The following is an 18,573-nucleotide window of genomic DNA, read 5'->3' as shown; positions in this document are numbered from 1 at the left end:
TTCCAGAACAATCATATCTGCATATAAATTGTCAATGCCTTTTGTTTGTTTTATGGTGTTAGTAAACTTTTAAAGCACTAATATTATCAGTTTGTGCAGAATAACATAACCACTCTACTGTAAGGATACCAGTCTGGTTCTGAAATAGAATGGTTTTTGCATCCCTCCTTCTCCCGTGTTCATGAATGAGAAAAATGTTGTTTGATTAAAAGCAAAGGTAAATTGTTTCCTCTTCTCTCATCACCAAGTTAATCATTATTTTTCTGTGTTGTATGTGATATAAAATCAGCAATATGTTAAAAAAACATGATAGTGTACAGCTTACCTTGTAATCACACATAATTGTCATTTTCTTAAGCAAAATTTTAGGCCCTGATTTAGCAAGGTACTTGAGCACATTCCCAATTTTAAGCACATGATTAATCCCAAAGAAGTCAATGAGACTGTTTACATGCTTAAAGTTAGGTGTATGCTTAAGTATCTTGCTGAATGTGGTCTCAGTCTATACTCTCAGTTTCTTTCTGGCTCTGATTATATGCTTTTACAATGTAAATGTTAATAAAAGGGTCAGAAAAAGTTGAAAGATCTGGTCTGCTGCAAATTCTGCAATACACCTTTCTAACCAGACCTATGGGAATTATCTTGCCACATCTCTAGTCTCCTATGAATGTGCTTTCCAGAAAATGTCCTTTTTTAAAAACTTCCACATATAGTAAAATCTCTTTATAAAATAAATGAGCAACTCAATAATTACTTAAGTATTTTTTCTACCTTTTTTCTATTGTTTATTTATTTGTATATAAACGAATTGTTAGATATGAAAACTGGTCTGTATCAGAGTGCTTTTTTAAAAATCACTTCATGTCATAGTCAGATTGTACATATGTTTTTGCGTCACAAACAAGATAAAGTACGAAGTGTGGTGTATGATTGTATAGTTACTGTTAAAGAACAGATTGTGTATAGCTAACAGTAAAATAATCTGTGTGAGCCTGACCAAAACCCACTGAAGTCAATAGGAAGCTTTTCATTGACTTAACAAATGAGGGCTTGTATGAACTGAATGACTTAGTTGCTTGCATACTGTAATCAGCATATATAACAAAACAAAGCCAAATAACATAATGTTTTGCCCCCAACAGAGTTTCATATTAGGAAACTTTTTCCATGACAAGAATACACTATGTTTAATGAACTTTCCAATTCAGGTACAAATGAGGTATGTCATTGGGCTGTAGCAGTAAGTACATTCCCAGCATTTGAATATTTCACAATGCATGCCTTTTTCATTAATCTAAGAAGTCCTCAATCTCTGTCCCCAATTCAGGAAAACAGCCATATTCAAGAGAGCCCTAAAGCACATGTTTATGGGCTGTCCTGAATAGAGATGTACTTAAGAATGTGTGTAAGTGTTTTTCTCAATCAGTGCATCTATGATACCCACTACTTCTATCAAGAGTGACATTCAACCTCATTTCATTCATTCACCATCTGTTGTTCCCTCAGTTTTATTTTGGAAACTGCTGTAGTATTAGAACAAGCCACTCTAATTCCAGGAAAAAAAGAAAAACTTAAAAGTGCAGGAATTATTTCCTCCAACCATCAAAATCACAATTAACTGGTTTGAGAGGGGATTGAATAAATCTTACACTTTTACCCCAGTAACGGGAGAGAGAGAAAAATCACATGATGGGGTCATCTGGGAGGTGACATCAACTTCTCTGGATTCCCCATCAGAAGAAGTACTGATAGTATATCAAACCCAAGTACATTAGGCAAGCTGCCGTGCTACATTGAGTCTTTCTGTTGCCTTGAGCAGAAACCAAACATTCTATCCTCATCCTCCTGTCCACTCCATCCATCAGTAGAAAGTAAAAACATTACCCCCATCACACACCTGGAGATTGCTTATAATGTGAGCATCGAACTTAGCAAGCAGGCAAAACTTCAAATAAGCAAAAGAATGCATTGGACACAGTGTCCGAGTGACCGGAGTGGTATACAGTGGGCCACAATGAAGCATAGAACTGAATCAAACTGAAATACATCTGGGAAAAATTATGAACAAAAAATCCGTTTATATCATTGGTGCAGTTGTGCCTATGCAAGTTTCTAGTGTAGACAAGCCCAAAGTCTGAAGCAGGCTCACCAATCTTTCTAAGTAAAAAAGTCCCCATGGTGAAGGATGGGGACACTAAGATGACAGCAAGGTGTAAAGTCATTATTAAGTTGTATGTGCTGCAAAACAACGATTTACTATCATGTCAGACCTGAATATTGTACGATTTTTTTCCGTAACAAAATTTAGGGCCACAGTCATTTGCACCAGTTTTCTGCCATGTAACTCTATGGTATAAAACTGCTGTGGAGTGAGGATCAGAACCTGAGATATTCAATAGTAACAGCAAAAGAAAGGCTTGAAACTTCTTGGTCGTCTGTCATTTTTATTTTATTTTATTTTTATTTTTACTTTTCAGATTCTCATTCTTATGAGTCTTTACACATATATTTCCACAAAATATATTAACACACCATGATAGGGCTCCACTCTGGTCAGGAAAGGGTTAATACAGCCCTACTCCACTGTACCTGTCCTCCAGGTGTTGGGCTTGCGGGGAGGAGTTGGGAGAGGAGAGCACAGCTCAGTTGGAGGGCTGACCTCTGAGACCAGGGGTGCTGGAACAATTTGTATAGTGGGGGTGCTGAGAGTCATTGAACCAACCTGCAAATCCTGGATATGATGGAAACCACTTCAAGCCAGGGGGTGCTACTGCACCCCCAGCACCCCTAGTTCAAGCACCTATGTCTGAGACAAGCCTGGTTGGAGCCAGGAACTGCTTGAGAGACTGCCTCCTGCCAGAGCCTCCCTGAAGGAGGCTGATGAGAGATTAGTGTTTGCTACTATGCCTTGCTTGCTGCTGTGGGGTAAGGCTGTGACAGCCAAATAAACCTCCTCTGTTACACCTGACTAAGGTCTTGGTAGCAGGAGTGACCCAGATCACACAGGCCAAGAATTTTTGTTTGTTTGTTTTTCACTTTTCCTTGGAATCAAGCTCCTTTTGCTGTTCTACCCCAATGTTCTTCAAAGAATGCATCTTCTTTTGGAAAGAAAAACACTATGCTTGTTATCAGCTAATGCTTGGGTGATTGCATTTGGCTACAGGTTTCAGAGGGGTAGCTGTGTTAGTCTGTATCCACAAAAACAATGAGTAGTCCTTGTGGCACCCATCACACGATCCATTGTCTACAGCCAAGCCCTAAGATACAACTGCATTTGCTCCAATCCCTCAGACAGAGACAAACACCTACAGGATCTCTATCAAGCATTCTTACAACTACAATTCCCACCTGGGGAAGTGAAGAAACAAATTGACAGAGCCAGAAGGGTACCCAGAAGTCACCTACTAGGACAGGCCCAACAAAGAAAGTAACAGAATGCCACTAGCCATCACCTACAGCCCCCAACTAAAACCTCTCCAGCGCATCATCAAGGATCTACAACTTATCCTGAAGGACGATCCCTCACTCTCACAGACCTTGGGAGACAGGCCAGTCCTCACTTACAGACAGCCCCACAACCTGAAGCAAATACTCACCAGCAACTACACACCACACAACAAAAACACTAACCCAGGAACCAATCCCTGCCACAAACCAGGTTGCCAACTCTGTCCACATATTTATTCAAGGGACACTATCATAGGACCTAACCACATCAGCCACACCATCAGGGGCTCATTCACCTGCATATCTACCAATATGATATATGCCATCATGTGCCAGCAATGCCCCTCTGCCATGTACATTGGTCAACCGGACAGTCTCTACACAAAAGAATAAATGGACACAAATAAGACATTAAGAATTGTAACCTTCAAAAACCAGTAAGAGAGCACTTCTATCTCCCTGGACACTCAATAACAGACTTAAGACTTAAAAGTGGCCATTCTTCAAAAAAAAACTTCAAAAAAAGACTTCAACGAGAAACTGCAGAACTGGAATTAATTTGCAAACTGGACACCATCAAATTAGGCCTGAATAAATGGAAGTGGCTGGATCACTACAAAAAGTAATTTTCCCCCTGTTGATACTCACACCATCTTGTCAACTGTTGGGAAATGGCCACATCCACGCTGATTGAATTGGCCTCATTAGCACTACGAAAAGTAATTTCCCCTCTGTTGATATTCACCCTTTCTTGTCAACTGTTGGGAATAGGCCACATCCACCTTAATTGAATTGGCCTCATTAGCACTGACCCCCAACTTGGTAAGGCAACTCCCATCTTTTCATGTGCTGTATATTTATACCTGCCTACTGTATTTTCACTCCATGCATCTGATGAAGTGAGTTATAGCCCATGAAAGCTTATGCCCAAATAAATTTGTTAATCTCTAAGGTGCCACAAGGACTCCTCATTGTTTTTGCACTTGGTTAGGCTGACCCAGAAACCTCTTGATGCCAACTGACAGGGCGCACAGAGGTAGATAGAGTTCAGGGACGCCCTGGGTTCACCAAAAGGACTCTACTGAAGGTCTCTTAGGGTCTCTACAGTAAGGTCTCTACTGAAAGCATGTGTCACGATGGTCATCTTAATCATTGTTAAATATATGTGCAGGTAATGTGTAAATTTATGTAGATATCCTGAAAACTATGTTCTTAAAGCAGGTAAGTTATGGCAGGTCACCAGAAGGTGATAAGCAGATTCTAGGCAGGAAGGGGGTAGTAAACACTTATCTCTCTAGCAGACCATTGTGTATGCATGCCTCCAGGCTAATTCAATAAGCGAAAAAACAATGGACATACTCGGTGACAGGCTATATTTGCTGTCTGGATCAGGCAGAGATCTGAGGATTTACAAAGACAGAGGAACTCCAAGATAAACCTCTGGAGAGGGAACATCCTGGGGTAAAGGACCATGTTGTGTAACAGCATACTAAATCAAATGCTAATAAAGAGTTTGCACTGAAGTCAAAAGAAAATTAACAGGAAGAGGTAAACAGCAGTGGAGGGGGGAGGAACCCTGTTTTCAGGTGAAGATCAAAGGTCTGTTCTGGGGGTGAAAAAATGACACCCTGGGATCCTTCCCCAAGGAATTAAACTGGCATTGGGTTTGCTTCATGAAAAAGATCTCAGCTAGGCTTGTCTGAAAATGCTGGGAAGAACTTCTTTAGACTGAAGGGTAATTTGTTTGCTCAGTTTAGGCCATAAAAAGCCTATAATTTTGTTTGATATGTAACCCTTTTTTTTCAACATTTCTGCTTGTTGTCATATGACTCTATTCCTTGTTAAATAAACTTATACTTGCTTTCTCTATGAACAAATCGAAGTGCTGTGTTTTAAGCAGAGGGGCATTCTCAGTGGACTAGTAAGCTGTGGTGTGTACTATCCCTTGGGAAGTAGAGAATCTGAGAGCTCTGTGAGCATTTAGTGAACCAAAGGCTGGACACCCCAGAGAGATGCCCAAAGGACGGGGTTGGTATGTGCTTATTGCTAGCCTGTGTAGAGAGCGTGAGGCCTGCAAAAGCCTGGAAGGCAGTGCTTGTATTGCCAGAGGCTGCTGAAGTCAGGGAGTGGGCCCACAGCAGATACAGAGAAGACTTCCTCATGCTAAGGACTGATAGAGGTGAGATGCCTCACAACTCTGGAGACCCCTGGGACAGGCACATTTATTGCCGTGTTTCAAAGAGATAGGGAAGTAACGTTATCCCTATATTTACTGACAGGGAAACGAAACCCGCAGAAATGAAGTCTGTGTACAGAGGAAGAACTGAGCCCAATCTTCTCGAGCCCCACTAGAGTGACTTAATTACTGGACCGTCTTTTTGTACAATCTCATTTTACAATTGAGGAGACTTTGCATAATTTGAAACAATGCATAGCTTGTGCATTTGGTTCCCAGATACCATGATGGCCAGCACATTAGAAAAATCCTAAATAGACATGATCCTATTACCAATCTTCTGAATCATCTAATACCCATAAAAACACCTACTGTTCTAAATAACCCAGAGTTTCAAAAGAGATTCTGAAAAAAGAAAAATTCCAGTGTTTGTAAATTTCCATGGAAACAGCTGGGCTAGATATAGAAGTACTGTGTAATAATTTATGAATAATTTATATTACTTTTGGCTATTGGGATGCTTAGTGTATTAATATATTGGTTTAGTTTAATACAGGGTAAAACAAGCAGAAAGGAAAGCAGCTGTTTGGAAAAACAAGCAGGTAGGAAAAAGAATGGCTCAAGTTAAGCCTCCCTTTAGTGAACACTTGGGGTATGTCTACATTGCATTTTGTACCCATGTCCAGGCACCTGCACCTGCGAACCAGTGTTTGCCAAGCATGCTTGCTAACATCTAAACTCCAGTGGATGCACACCTCACGCGCATATAGCCACATCCACACTGGCACTGCACAGAAATGTGTCTGACATTGGGATCTCTGGGAGTGCATCCTAGGGTTCTTAGCACCTTCTCAGCTGGAGCTGGTATGCAGTGTATGTGGGAGAACTTGTCTGTCTGTCCTATGGCTCTGTACAGATGTGTTCTCAGCCCACCAACACATCCAGACAAGGTTCTTCCTTTCTGTGCATTCCCTGTTTCACCCATTCCAGCCAGAGACAAGCCATGGATCCTGCACGAGTTGAAGAGCTATTCCTGCTTGCAGCTTATTGCAGGACACAGACAGAATGTCTGCAAGATGTTGGTGGACATGTCAGTGACAGTGTCTGGTTTTTTTAAGGCAATGGCTCTTGGAGAGAACGGAGCAGCCATGGCAGCTGCAGCGGCCTATTCTAGAGCCTAGAGAGTTTCTAAGTCAACCAGTGATATAGAAAAATACAAAATAAAATTATCCAATCAGAGCTAAATATATCCAATGTTTATAGTGCAATGTATTGTAATTTTGTCAGAAATTCTATATAACAATGTTATATTTTACAAAAATAATGCTATATAACACACAGAGAAGAGTCAATTAAGCAAACATTTTCTTTTTTATTCAGCCTCATTAAAAAAAAGATATGCACTTACACTTTAAATCAGAACATTTGAAAAAAATAAATGGACTTTACTAAAAATAACTCAACATGATTTTCATTAGGATGCAAAGTATACAGCTATAAAAGCCTGGGAGATTATTTTAAAGGAAAAACAACAAAACAGACAGAGGAAGACCGTGACCTGGAATCAGAACTTAGCAGTACAAGATACATTTTCATTCAGAAAACAAACTCATTGTTGAGCAATCAAGGTGGAAGATTTTACAGCTCACAATCACTTTCATTGCTTTTCGAAACCAAGGATAAAAGACAGAGTAAATCAAAGGATTAATGGCAGAGTTGGAATAAGCAAACCAAATCGCAATGTCAAAGATAAGGGGTGGAATTATGAAGTTGCGGAAAGCATCAATTGTTACAATTATCAAATAAGGTGACCAGAATACCAAGAAAGCAATCACAGGTATACCCAGGGTTTTAGCAGCTTTCCTCTCTCTTCTGCCAACTCTATCACTGTAATTATTAGATGACTGGGTGTTGTTGCTCATCATCTCTATCATTCTAACTTGTTGTTTAGCCACAGCAAAGATCCTGCCGTAAAGCATTATCATTGCAAAGAAAGGTATGAAATAAAGGAGAGAGGATACAACCACCCACATTTTATTTAAGATAATCTGACAACTCCCTGCACAGGAGAGGCCATTTACTAATTCTTGCATCTCTTTGTCATTAGACCCAGTGAAGACAACAGAAAAATTGATTACTAATGAAAATATCCAGGCAACAGCTATGAACATTCCTGAAACTGGCACTGTGAACTTGATGGGATAAATTAAAGGGTTGTTGACAGCAACATATCGATCAACAGAGATGAAACACAAGTGAAATATTGATGCTTGGCACAAAGATACATCTAAACAATAGTGAAATCTACAGAATATTTCCCCAAAATACCAGCATGTTTCAACAGATCTTACAGTGCTAAAGGGCAACACAGTCAGACCCAAACCAAAGTCAGCACATGCCAAGGAGGCAATCAAAAAATGTGTAGGTGAGTGAAGCTGCTTAAAATAAACAATGGAAACAACTACCATTAGATTTCCACCTACTGTAAAAATCACCAGCAAACCAAGCACAATATACAAAGATACTCGGAGTCCAGAAGACAATGGTGTTTTATAGCAAGATTCATTCATGTTCTCAAAGCAGTATTGCAAATCTTCGTTATCAACAAAAGTTGAGTTCATTATTTCCAACAAATTGAATTCCTGAACTGATGGTTATGATCTAGTAAAGGAAATACATGCGCCTATTTCCAACTTCTCCTGGAAAAAAAAGTAAATATGGGTGTTAATATAATAACTCCACAATATGATCTTGAACGCAGACATTAAGATTCATTCACAACTTTAAATATTACAAAAATGGAAGATTTCTGTAGCAGCCACTTTTCCCCGGTGATTTAAAATAAGTGAAATAACTGGAAAAAGAAATTATTTTAATTTATTGTATCTGGAGTTAAGGGTTCGTTCTTACTTGTTTTGAATCTTCCAATGCCTCACCCATCTGACAAATTCCTTTTCACAAATCAGTGTGAACTGAGGTGTGAAGAGAATGTTGGAACAGGCTTCAATTTATAGTAATGTGTCCTCCCCTGGGTTCTGACGTTCAGGTTAAAGACAAAGCCTGTTCTCTCCTCTCCCAAAGAAAAAATAAAGTCTGAGGCATACTCACTGATTTTCCTAAATAAAGTCCCTGTGGTAAAGTGTGGGAAAACGGAGATGACAATAAGCTATAAAAATCATTATTAAGTTCTGCTGCAAAATAAGACCTGAAAATCATACAACTTTTTTCAGTAACAAAATGTAGGGTCACAGTTTCCATTCTTTTATGTCAGCTTTATGCCATGTAATTCCATGGTGTCAAATTGTTATGAGGGAGTGAGGATCAGGGCCTGAGATTTTCATAAGTAATATCAAAACTGAGGTATGGAACTTCTTAGCCAGATCCTGTCTCTTTTGACTCTGCACATGCTGATTCTTACGAGTCTTTGTACATTTATTTCTACAAAATATGTTAACAGACTGTGATGAGGTATGCAAATCCCCCCTGGTGAGGAAAGGGTTAACAGGCTGCTGTGGGCTCAGTCCGTCCTGCTCTGCTGCGCTTGCAGTGTCAGGCTTGGAAGGAGGGTCTGAAATTGGAGAATGTAGGTCAGTTGGGGCTGACCTCTGTGAGAGGGGCTTGGACAGGGATTTCTTGAGAGACTGCTACCTGCCAGAGCCTCCCTGAAGATTAGTGTTTGCTGCCAGTGCTGTGCTTCTTAGGGTGGGGTAAGTGACAGCCAAATAAACCCACTTTGTTTTGTTACACCTGACCAAGCTGTTGGTAGTGGTTTGTCCTGAGCCCAAGAGTGACCCAGGTCACACAGACCAAGGATTTTTTTTTCTTTTTTACTTTCCCATGTAACCAAGTTCCTTTAACTGTTCCATGCCTATATATTTTTAAGGAATGCATTTTCATTCGGAAAGAAAAGTGCTACACTCATTATCAGATGATGCTCAGGTGATTTAATTTGTTTCAGCATATTTATTACCACATCCCAGTGAGGTAGGGAAGAATGATGATCCACCTGTTACCGACAAGGAACTGAACCACAGAGATCAAGTGGTTACCCAGAAAATCTGTGTGGCAGATGAGGAACTTGAACTGAAATCTTCTTTGAGTCCCTACTAGACCACGTCTTTTTACAGGAAAAGGAATCACAGTTCAGAACTGCGTGAACTTGTGGGAAGGACGCAGTCTGCCAGGAGAGTTTAAGGAAAAACAGAGGCCAGAATAAACTAGCAGGACTGGGAAAGTCTGAGGACAATGACATGGAGGAAGATGTTTGGAGTGTATGCAACAACTGGGGGAGTAATTCTGTCCCATCCAGACCATGTTTCCCAAATTAGTAGGACCTGGAATGAAGGAAGCTACAGCTGGAGAAGAGGAAGCTGTTCCTGAATGAAAAACTGTTCACTGACAGGGAGTATGATAATCAGAGTGAGAGTGAGAGAAAGCGACTGAAGAACCAGGGACCTGGTGATTCAGTAAATGCGGACAGAACGCAGTATCAATTCCACAGGGATTATGATGGTTAATTGTTTCCCCAGTTTAAGGAGGATGATATATTGATGTCTATTTCACTGCTTTTGAGAAGGCTTGTGATTTAAAATGCGTTCCCTCTGCAGATTGACTCCATTTTCTGTTGTCCTTCTTTGGGAGGTAAAGCCATAGATGCTTACAGTCCAATGTTTGGGACAGGCTGTGGGGACTACAAACAACTGAAAGCAGCTTTACTCCTCAGATTTGTACTGACTGCAGAGAGACACAGGGAAAAGGGGGTTTTGTTTGTTTGTTTGTATTGCAGGGAGGGGAGTCCAAAAGGATAACCTTGCCTGTATGGATGACTTTTATGGAGGTGGTAACTCAGGTAACTTTTCAGGGGTGGTGGGAGTGAGGGGAGCTAGAGCCCCTGCAATGGAAATATTGGGGGAGTGGATCTATGTTTCCACCCTCCTGATATTTTCAGCCCACACATTATCTCACAGAGGTAAGAGTGGGACCCATCTATGTTTCTCCCCTTGCGCATGTGCATGGGCTGTGGAGGGCTGGGGGAAAGAGTATAGGTGGTGCATAATGGAGGCTGGGGGAGGCTAAGCCTTCCCAAACCTCATGCTGCTGGGGTGGGGCAGTGGTGGATTTGGGGTCCCTGGAAAAATCTACCCCTACCACAGCCCCAGAGCTTTTCCAGTCTCGGGGCCATGGAGGGGGCAGGGCCTCGGGCGGGGGGAGAAGGGGGTGGAACAGGGGCGTGGCCACAGGGGAAGGGGTGGAACAGGGATGGGGCAGTGGGTGGAACGGGCAGGGCCATGGGAGAAGGGGTGGAACGGGGTGAGGTTGCAGGGGAAGGGGCAGAATGGGGTGGGGCCATGGGAGGGGCCTCAGGTGAAAGGGGTGGACTGGGGGAGGGGCTCCGAGCTCAGAGCTCTAGCCAGAGCCGGGAGCTTCACCCCAACCAAGGCCGAGCTCTCAACCCCTCTCACCCCCCACCCTAGCCAGGGCCATGGGGGGAGGTGCCAAGCTCTCAGCCCCCCCTGCCCTGCCCTGCCCTGGCCATGGCTATGGGGGGACTGAGAGCAGCGAGTGGGGGTGTGGCCTCTCGGCCGTAAGAGGCAGGCAGGGGGCTAGCCTCCCCATGGGGAAGCTTCACCCGCAGCCCATAAGGCAGAGGGAGAGGCAAAAGCAGGACCCAGAGGAGGGCCTGAAGCAGCCACAGCAGCACAAGAGATTAAATTGGCTGCAGGGGAGCAGGTGGAGAACATCCAGGAGAGGGGCAGGACTTGAAGCACGTGGGCTATCCAGGGTGAGGTGCGGGACAGGGCACCAGCACCTGGGTGGGCAGCAAGGGAACATTGTGCACAGGCCACCAGCCACTGCGGGGCAGGGAAGCACAGGGCACCAGTTCCACAGAGGCCCATTTGTGGTTCACTACTCTGTCAGCAACTTTTGTCAGGCCTGACATACTCACTACACCTCACACACTAGTGTCATGATATTTTTCTAAAAGTTGACCTGTAATATGTCATTGGAAAACTAATAACTCACTGATCATTAATATTCTTGAGTGATGTATGTATGCTGTGTACATTTAGAGTTTTGGACATAAGCTGGAATGATGGCTAAAATGAGTTTAAGCCAGGCATGTCAGGGGGAGTTGATAAACTGGTCCGTCCTAGGCAAAGGAATGTGCATTTGTTTTCTAACCAGCCTGATGAGCAGGCAGAGACATATGTAAATGGATCTTCATTTAGGTAAACAGAGCTGACAAGCTAACAAATGTGGGAGGAAACAGCTTTGAGCAAGGAAGTGAAATATTATCTTGGCTTTAAAGACAGTGGGCTGAACCTCAAGTGAGAAGCCATTGAATCAACTGATTGTGTACCATATTAGGGTATTCTAAAAGTTTATCGAGTGAGATGTTTTATGAAAGGCTATGACACACAGGTGATTAATATCATGTTGAAATATATGTATTCACACTCTAGAAGGAATTACAGATACTCATTGAAATTAGGCTTTACAGCCTGTGCCCAAACAAAAGGAGATACAGGTCTCTCCCAGACAGGAGGGAATGTCACAGCTATTTACCTGTCTCCTATGTAAATTAAGCATGGCGGGATCAAAACAGCGGGAAGTCCCATTTATGTACAGGTGGATGGGAAGCCCAGAGAAAGGGAAAAACAGCGTGAGATCACCCTGCCTCTTGAAACAAGGTAATTGAACTTTGGAAAATATAAGCAAAGACAGAAGCCATCCTTGGCATCCATCACTAGACAGATCCAAGGGAACAGAACTCTTGCAAGTTGAGAAATATGGGTCCTTCAAATAAGATGGGGGTTGAAGTCTCTGCAAAGTGAATATAGCTGAAAAATCTGCTTAGGCAAAAATCTTACACAGGAAAACAAGGGAAGACAGTACCTGGTACTTCTGTGGAAGGTTCTAAGTGAGGGAAAGCCAGCCATGGATGGGAAGAAGGAAGATTGGTGTGAGAAAACATCTTGAACAAAGCCTGTACCTTGCTAGATTAAGTTTTGGACTTTTGGATTTGTGACTTCATTTTTATTTGCTTGTAACCATCTCCACTTTTATTTCCTTTACCTGGCATCACGTAACCTATGTCCTATTGTTAATAGGTTTGTTTTGTTTTTACTATAAATCAACTCAGTGCTGTGTTCGCAAGGAAGGGTGTACTTACCCCAGTTAACATGCTGTGATGTGTGTATGAACCTTTTTATTTCTCTGAGCTGTCCAGGAGAGGGCTGCACGCTTCAGGGCACAGAGTTTTGGGGAAATTGAGGACTGGGAATGTGTTGGGGCCACCCTGCTGGTTGCCATGAAAGCTGGTGGAAGCCATAGTGGGGCTGTGAGGCTGTAGACCGGCTGCTGAAGTCAGAGCTGCTGAACCAGGGCTGTCTAGCACACTGACACTCAGGTGGTGATTGCATGATTGTGGGCCGGCTGTGAGTGTCCCAAGCTGGGAGCTACAGAAGCAAAGCATTGTAAGGCAGCCAGGGTTGTAGTGCAAGTGGTGACAAAACCCCTTACTGGTCTGCATTGCGCAACCAGAACCTGTGCCAGCACCCCCCTCCAAAGAGCCTCAGTAACTCCCCTCGATCCCCCTCCTATCCCTCTGTCCCCACCCCATTCACAACAAGCTTCCTCCACCCCACCCCCAACTCAGCTGAGGGATTATCTCTGCAAATGAGGCAAAGATGCATAGATTCCCAGGTGAGAAGGGACCATTGTGATCATCTTGTCTAACCTCCTCTGTAACACAGTCCATAGAACTTCCCCAAAATAATTCCTAGAGCAGATCTTGTAGAAAAAAATCTAATCTTGATTTAAAAATTGCCAGTAATGGAGAATCCATCGTGATCCTTGGTAAATTGTTCCAATATTTAATTATTCTAATTGTTAAAAATTTACACCTTGTTTCCAGTCTGAATTTGTAGATTTTCAATGTCCGGCCTTTGGATCGTTTTATACCTTTCTCTGCTAGATTGAAGAGGCTATTATCAAATATTGTTTTCCATGCAGGTACTAATAACCTCTGATCAAGTCACCCCTTAACCTTCTGTTTGGTAAGCTAAATAGATTGAATTATTTAAGGCAGTGGCTCTCAACCTTTCTTGACTACTGTACCCCTTTTAGGAGTCTGATATGTCTTGTGTACCCGCAAGTTTCACCTCACTTAAAAACCGCTTGCTTCCAAAATCAGATATAAAAATATCACAGAACACTATTACTGAAAAATTGCTGACTTTCTCATTTTTACTATATAATTATAAAATAGATCAACTGGAATATAAATATTGTACTTACATTTCAATGTATAGTATATAGAACAGTATAAACAAGTCATTGTCTGTATGAAATTTTAGTTTGTACTGACCTCGCTAGTGCTTTTTATGTAGCCTGTTGTAAAACTAGGCAAATATCTAGATGAGTTGATGTATCCCCTGGAAGATCTCTGCATACCCCCAGGGGTACGTGTATCCCTGATTGATGGTCACTGTTATAAGGCATGTTTTCTAAACCTTTGATTTTTCTTGTGGCTCTTCTCTCGACCCTCTCCAATTCCACAACATCTTTACTGAATTTTGGACACCAGAAAAGAATTCCAGCAGCAGTTGCACTTGTGCCAAATACAGAAGTACAATAACCTCTCTATTCCTACACTAGACTCCCTTGTTGATGCATCCAAGGATTTCATTCACCCTTTTGGCTACAGAGTCACACTGGGAGCTCATGTTCATCTGATTATCCACCATGACCCAAATCTTTTTCAGACACTATTTCCCAGGATAGAGTCCTCCATCATGTAAGGATGGCCTATATTCTTTGTTCTTAAATGTATATTTATATTTAATCATATTAAAATGCACATTGTTTTCTTGAACCCAGCTTACCAAGCGATCCAGATATATCTGTATCACTGACCTGTCTTCTTCTTTATTTACCACTTCCCAAATATTTGTGTCATGTGCAAACTTTATCAGTGGTGATTTTATATTTTCTTCTAGGTCATTGATAAAAATGTTAAATAATGTAGGACTAAGAACTGTCCTCACTAGAAACACCCACTTGATGACTATTCCCTGTTTACAATTACATTTTGAGACCTATCAGTTAGCCAGTTTTTAATGCATTTAATATGTGCCATGTTAATTTTCTATATTTCTAATTTTAATCAATTTTAATGTTGTATAGCATCAAGTCAAATGTCTTGCAGAAGTCTAAGTATATTAGATCTATTACCTTTATTTTTTGATGAGATTATACATTTGGTTGGTAAAGATATCAAGATAGTTTGAGAGGATCTATTTTCCATAAACCCATATTGATGGTCATTAATTATATTACCCTCCTTTATTTCTTTATTAATTGAGTTCCATTTCAGCCACTCTTTTATCTTGCCTGGGATAGATGTCAGACTGGTGGGTTTATAATTACCTGGGTCAACCCATTTATCTTTTATAAATACTGGCAAATCACTAGCTGTCGTCCAATCTTCTAGAAGTTCCCCAGTGTTCCAAAACTTATTGAAAATCAACATTAATGATGTAATGAGCTCATTAGTCGGCTCTTTTAAAACCTTTGGATGCAAGTTATCTGGACTTGCTGTTTTAAAAATGTTTAACTTCAGCAGCTGCTGTTTAACATCCTCCCGGGATACTAGTAGAATGGAAAGAGTGTCACCATCTAATATGACTACATCATCTGTTGTGTTTTTTTCCCCAAGATACAGAACAGAAATATTTATTGAACATTTCTCTCCTTTCTACATCACTATTGATAATTCTACCATTTTCACCTAGAAATGGACCAATAACATTGTTAGGATATTTTTGGTTCCTAATATTCTTTAAAAAACCTCCTCCTTATTGTCCGTAACTCTGCTGGTCCTAGAGTTCTCCTTGTGTCCCTTTGTTTCCCTTATCAGTTTTCTACAATTCCTAGCTTCTTTGAATTCCCTCTGAACCAGGTTTATTTCCCTCTAAACGAGGCTGATTTTTTGGAGTTGTATATTGAACAGAGCTGGGAGGGAAGCCAGCTCTGAGGAACACCGGAGACCACAGGGAGAAGCAGTGTCATGTCTGTAATAAACTGGATCATATCATCTGGAATTGCCCATTTCATCCATTAGGGATAAGTCTGGTCCTAGAGTGACAGCCTGTATCTCAAACTTAAGGAGTTAACTGTGTGACTCAGCCTCTGGAGGGAGGGAGTTGCCCAACCAGCTCATCTGGGGCATACAGTGTATGTGCTTAGGAGTTAACTCCTAAAACCCTGGTACATTAGTCCTGCTGTACCCAAATGGGAACAGAAACAATGGATCCCCAAGGGGGCAGACAGTGGAAGTTAATGGGAATAAATTCCAGGCATAGAGGGACACAGGCATAGCCCACATCCTAGTCTCACCGCATGTAGTGAAACCACACTAGGTGCTGGGGGGAAGACATAAGTGGGTAAAAGTTCAAGGATAAAACCATTTGCTCTGCCTTTAGCCTAGGTCCTATTAAAGAAGCAGGTGGGTGCAGGGATGCTGGTGGTGGCGGGGATGATAGAGGATATTCCATCTGATGTTTTTCTGGGAAAATGATGTAACAGGTTTGAGCACGGGCAAAGTGTGAACTGCTGGCTGGGGGAGGCTAGCTTCCAGTCCAGCCCCTTTTGCCTGAGGCCCCGACCCTTCTGCCCCCCCTCCACCAGAGCCCAGAGCATTGCTACTGCCCTCTCAGGCTAGCCCCCCCAGCCCCGGAGCACAGGGAGGGCGTGCAGCGCTTACCCAGCCCTCCTAGCACTGTGAGGGCTGGCACATGGCCCCAGCTCCAGAGCACTGGAAGTAGCCCCCACTAGCCCCGGAGCACTGGGAGGGCAGGCAGCACGGCCCCAGTCTGAGCCAGGGCAACCGCATTGGGGGACTGGAGCCGCAAGTAGAGTGGGAAGCAAAAGAAGGGCGCCTGATGGCAGAGCATGGGTGGGGCCAGGCCTAGCTGTTTGACGAGGCACAGCCTCCCCCAGCCTATGATAGCCACCACCCATGGGTCTGAGGAAGAACGCTATTCCACTACCTCAGTTAGCAAAGGGGAGGATGGAAATAGAAGGCTGTTGTCACTCACAGCAGCTACAGGCTGTCTGTGAAAATGCACATGAAGTAGGTGGAAGAAGGGAGGGGACTTTTCCCACCCCTCCCCCTTAATAAAAGAAAGAAATGGGAAACCCAGGAGACTGCCCAGTTCTCCAGGATGTGTGAGCCAAGCAGGCTGTAGAGTCATTTTCACTTTCATCCCCTGGCCCAATGACTATTCCTTGTCAGTCATAGTCAGTCCTAATGACAATGAATAGTATTTGGGCCAAAGAGCAAAAGACTGACTCTACAGCCTGGTGGTAAAGGCATTCACCTAGAATGTGGGAGACCCAAGTCCCTGCTCCAATAACTATTTTAGACATAGTGGAATAGTTTCAGCAGGATAGACTGAGAGACCTGTACCAGAATATTCTACAGTGCAGTGGCTAGACCACTCTCCTGCAATGTGGGAGACACAAGTGCAAATCCATTTCTACGGCAGGCAGAAGAAGGAAATCAAACCTAAATCTTCCATATCCCAAGGGGGATATAAAATGTTGCAGAAAGCTAAACTGGAGATATATAGAACACAGAACCTCTTTCCTTCCACACCCTTTGGAACCCTATCTAAATCCTGGGCCTCGAAGACCATAGAAAGAAAGATTTTCACCCCTTAGAACAGTGAGTATACCATTACCCCCTCATCTTCTGCCATGGAATGAGTGAACACATTCAGAAAGAATAGGACCAGCTATAACACCAGCCTAATGCCCTTTAAATATTCAGATAGAAGAACTAGACCTCACCCTTTGCTGAGGAAGCAACTGTTAGGCCTTGAGTGACTGTTTCTGACCTCATTATGTTGGTGAAATCAGTGAAGGTCCTGAAGGGGTGAGACACAGAAGGAAGTGTCATGGTAAAGAAAAGCAGAAAGACATTCAAAGGCTTGTTTGTAAAGGGGCCATGAAGAATGCAGAAGAGTTGTAGAAAGCAAGGAGCATGTTTCAGGAGCTCATGAACAGCCTGGAACTGCAAGAAACCAGGGAAGCAGGAAACAGGAGAATCCAAGAGAGGAAGGGAGCTCGTTGGGAGTCTGCTGATAGTGTCGTGAGTTGTCAGCGTACCAGGAGTTTATCAGAGACAGAGATAGAAAAGAGAGGGAAGTATGCCTAAGGAGGGTTTAAAACTTCACAAGTAGGCTGAGAGGAGCCTAGAACACATTGCTGGATGTTTGGGGCATTTATCAGGAATCATATGAAACCTGGGAATTCCAGAGTGCTGTTCCCAGTCTCTGTGATACTCAGCACTTGCATGCAGAGTGACACTCAATATCACTTCCTTTATTCACCATTCATCGTTTCTCCACTGTTGTCTGGGAACTTCCATCGTATTAGAACAGACTACTGTAATTCAGCATGATACTAGAAGTGCAGGAAACTATTTCCTCCAAAAATCAAGATACCCAGTCATTTGGTTGGAGAGAGGATTGGTTTAACATATATTATTAAAATCCTTTTGCTACTATTACAAATACAAAAAAACTGCAGGAAAAGTTCAGAGTTCTTTGAGGAGGGATCATAAAATTTCAGGCTATCACACTCATACCAACAGCACTAGAGCTACTTAAAGCCACACAGGGGAAAAGGTAACTTACATGGAGTTCACTGCAGCTTATTCTTTAAAAGGGAATTATAAGACAACATTTTAATCAGCCTCAACAATTTGCCCATTAGCAGGGCTTCTTCCTTGTGGTTCTCTCCTTGATTGTGGAAAGAGGTGGGGGCCTATATAGACCTTTTGTTTCTCAGCATGCCTTCTCCCAGATTAGGAGCAGTTATTTCTGCCATAATCACTACATGCCCTCCCCTGTTGTATTCTTCTGGTTCTGAGAGAGAAAAAG

At 42.4% G+C, this 18,573-nt stretch overlaps 1 protein-coding gene across 1 annotated transcript; it reads right to left on the bottom strand.

The window, feature by feature from the left end:
- Positions 1 to 7,186: 7,186 nt before the first annotated feature.
- Positions 7,187 to 8,244, bottom strand: LOC102944080 (trace amine-associated receptor 9). Its single transcript, XM_007062257.3, has one exon. It carries the CDS (start codon positions 8,242 to 8,244, stop codon positions 7,216 to 7,218), a length of 1,029 nt encoding a protein of 342 aa, XP_007062319.2. The 3' UTR covers positions 7,187 to 7,215.
- Between the last annotated feature and the right edge of the window lie 10,329 nt (positions 8,245 to 18,573).

Source organism: Chelonia mydas, chromosome 3 (assembly GCF_015237465.2).
Source record: "Chelonia mydas isolate rCheMyd1 chromosome 3, rCheMyd1.pri.v2, whole genome shotgun sequence".
In the NCBI taxonomy this organism is placed as follows: domain Eukaryota; kingdom Metazoa; phylum Chordata; order Testudines; family Cheloniidae; genus Chelonia; species Chelonia mydas.
The sequence above is the reverse complement of the archived record's forward strand: the minus strand, read 5'-3'. Positions and strand labels throughout refer to the sequence as shown.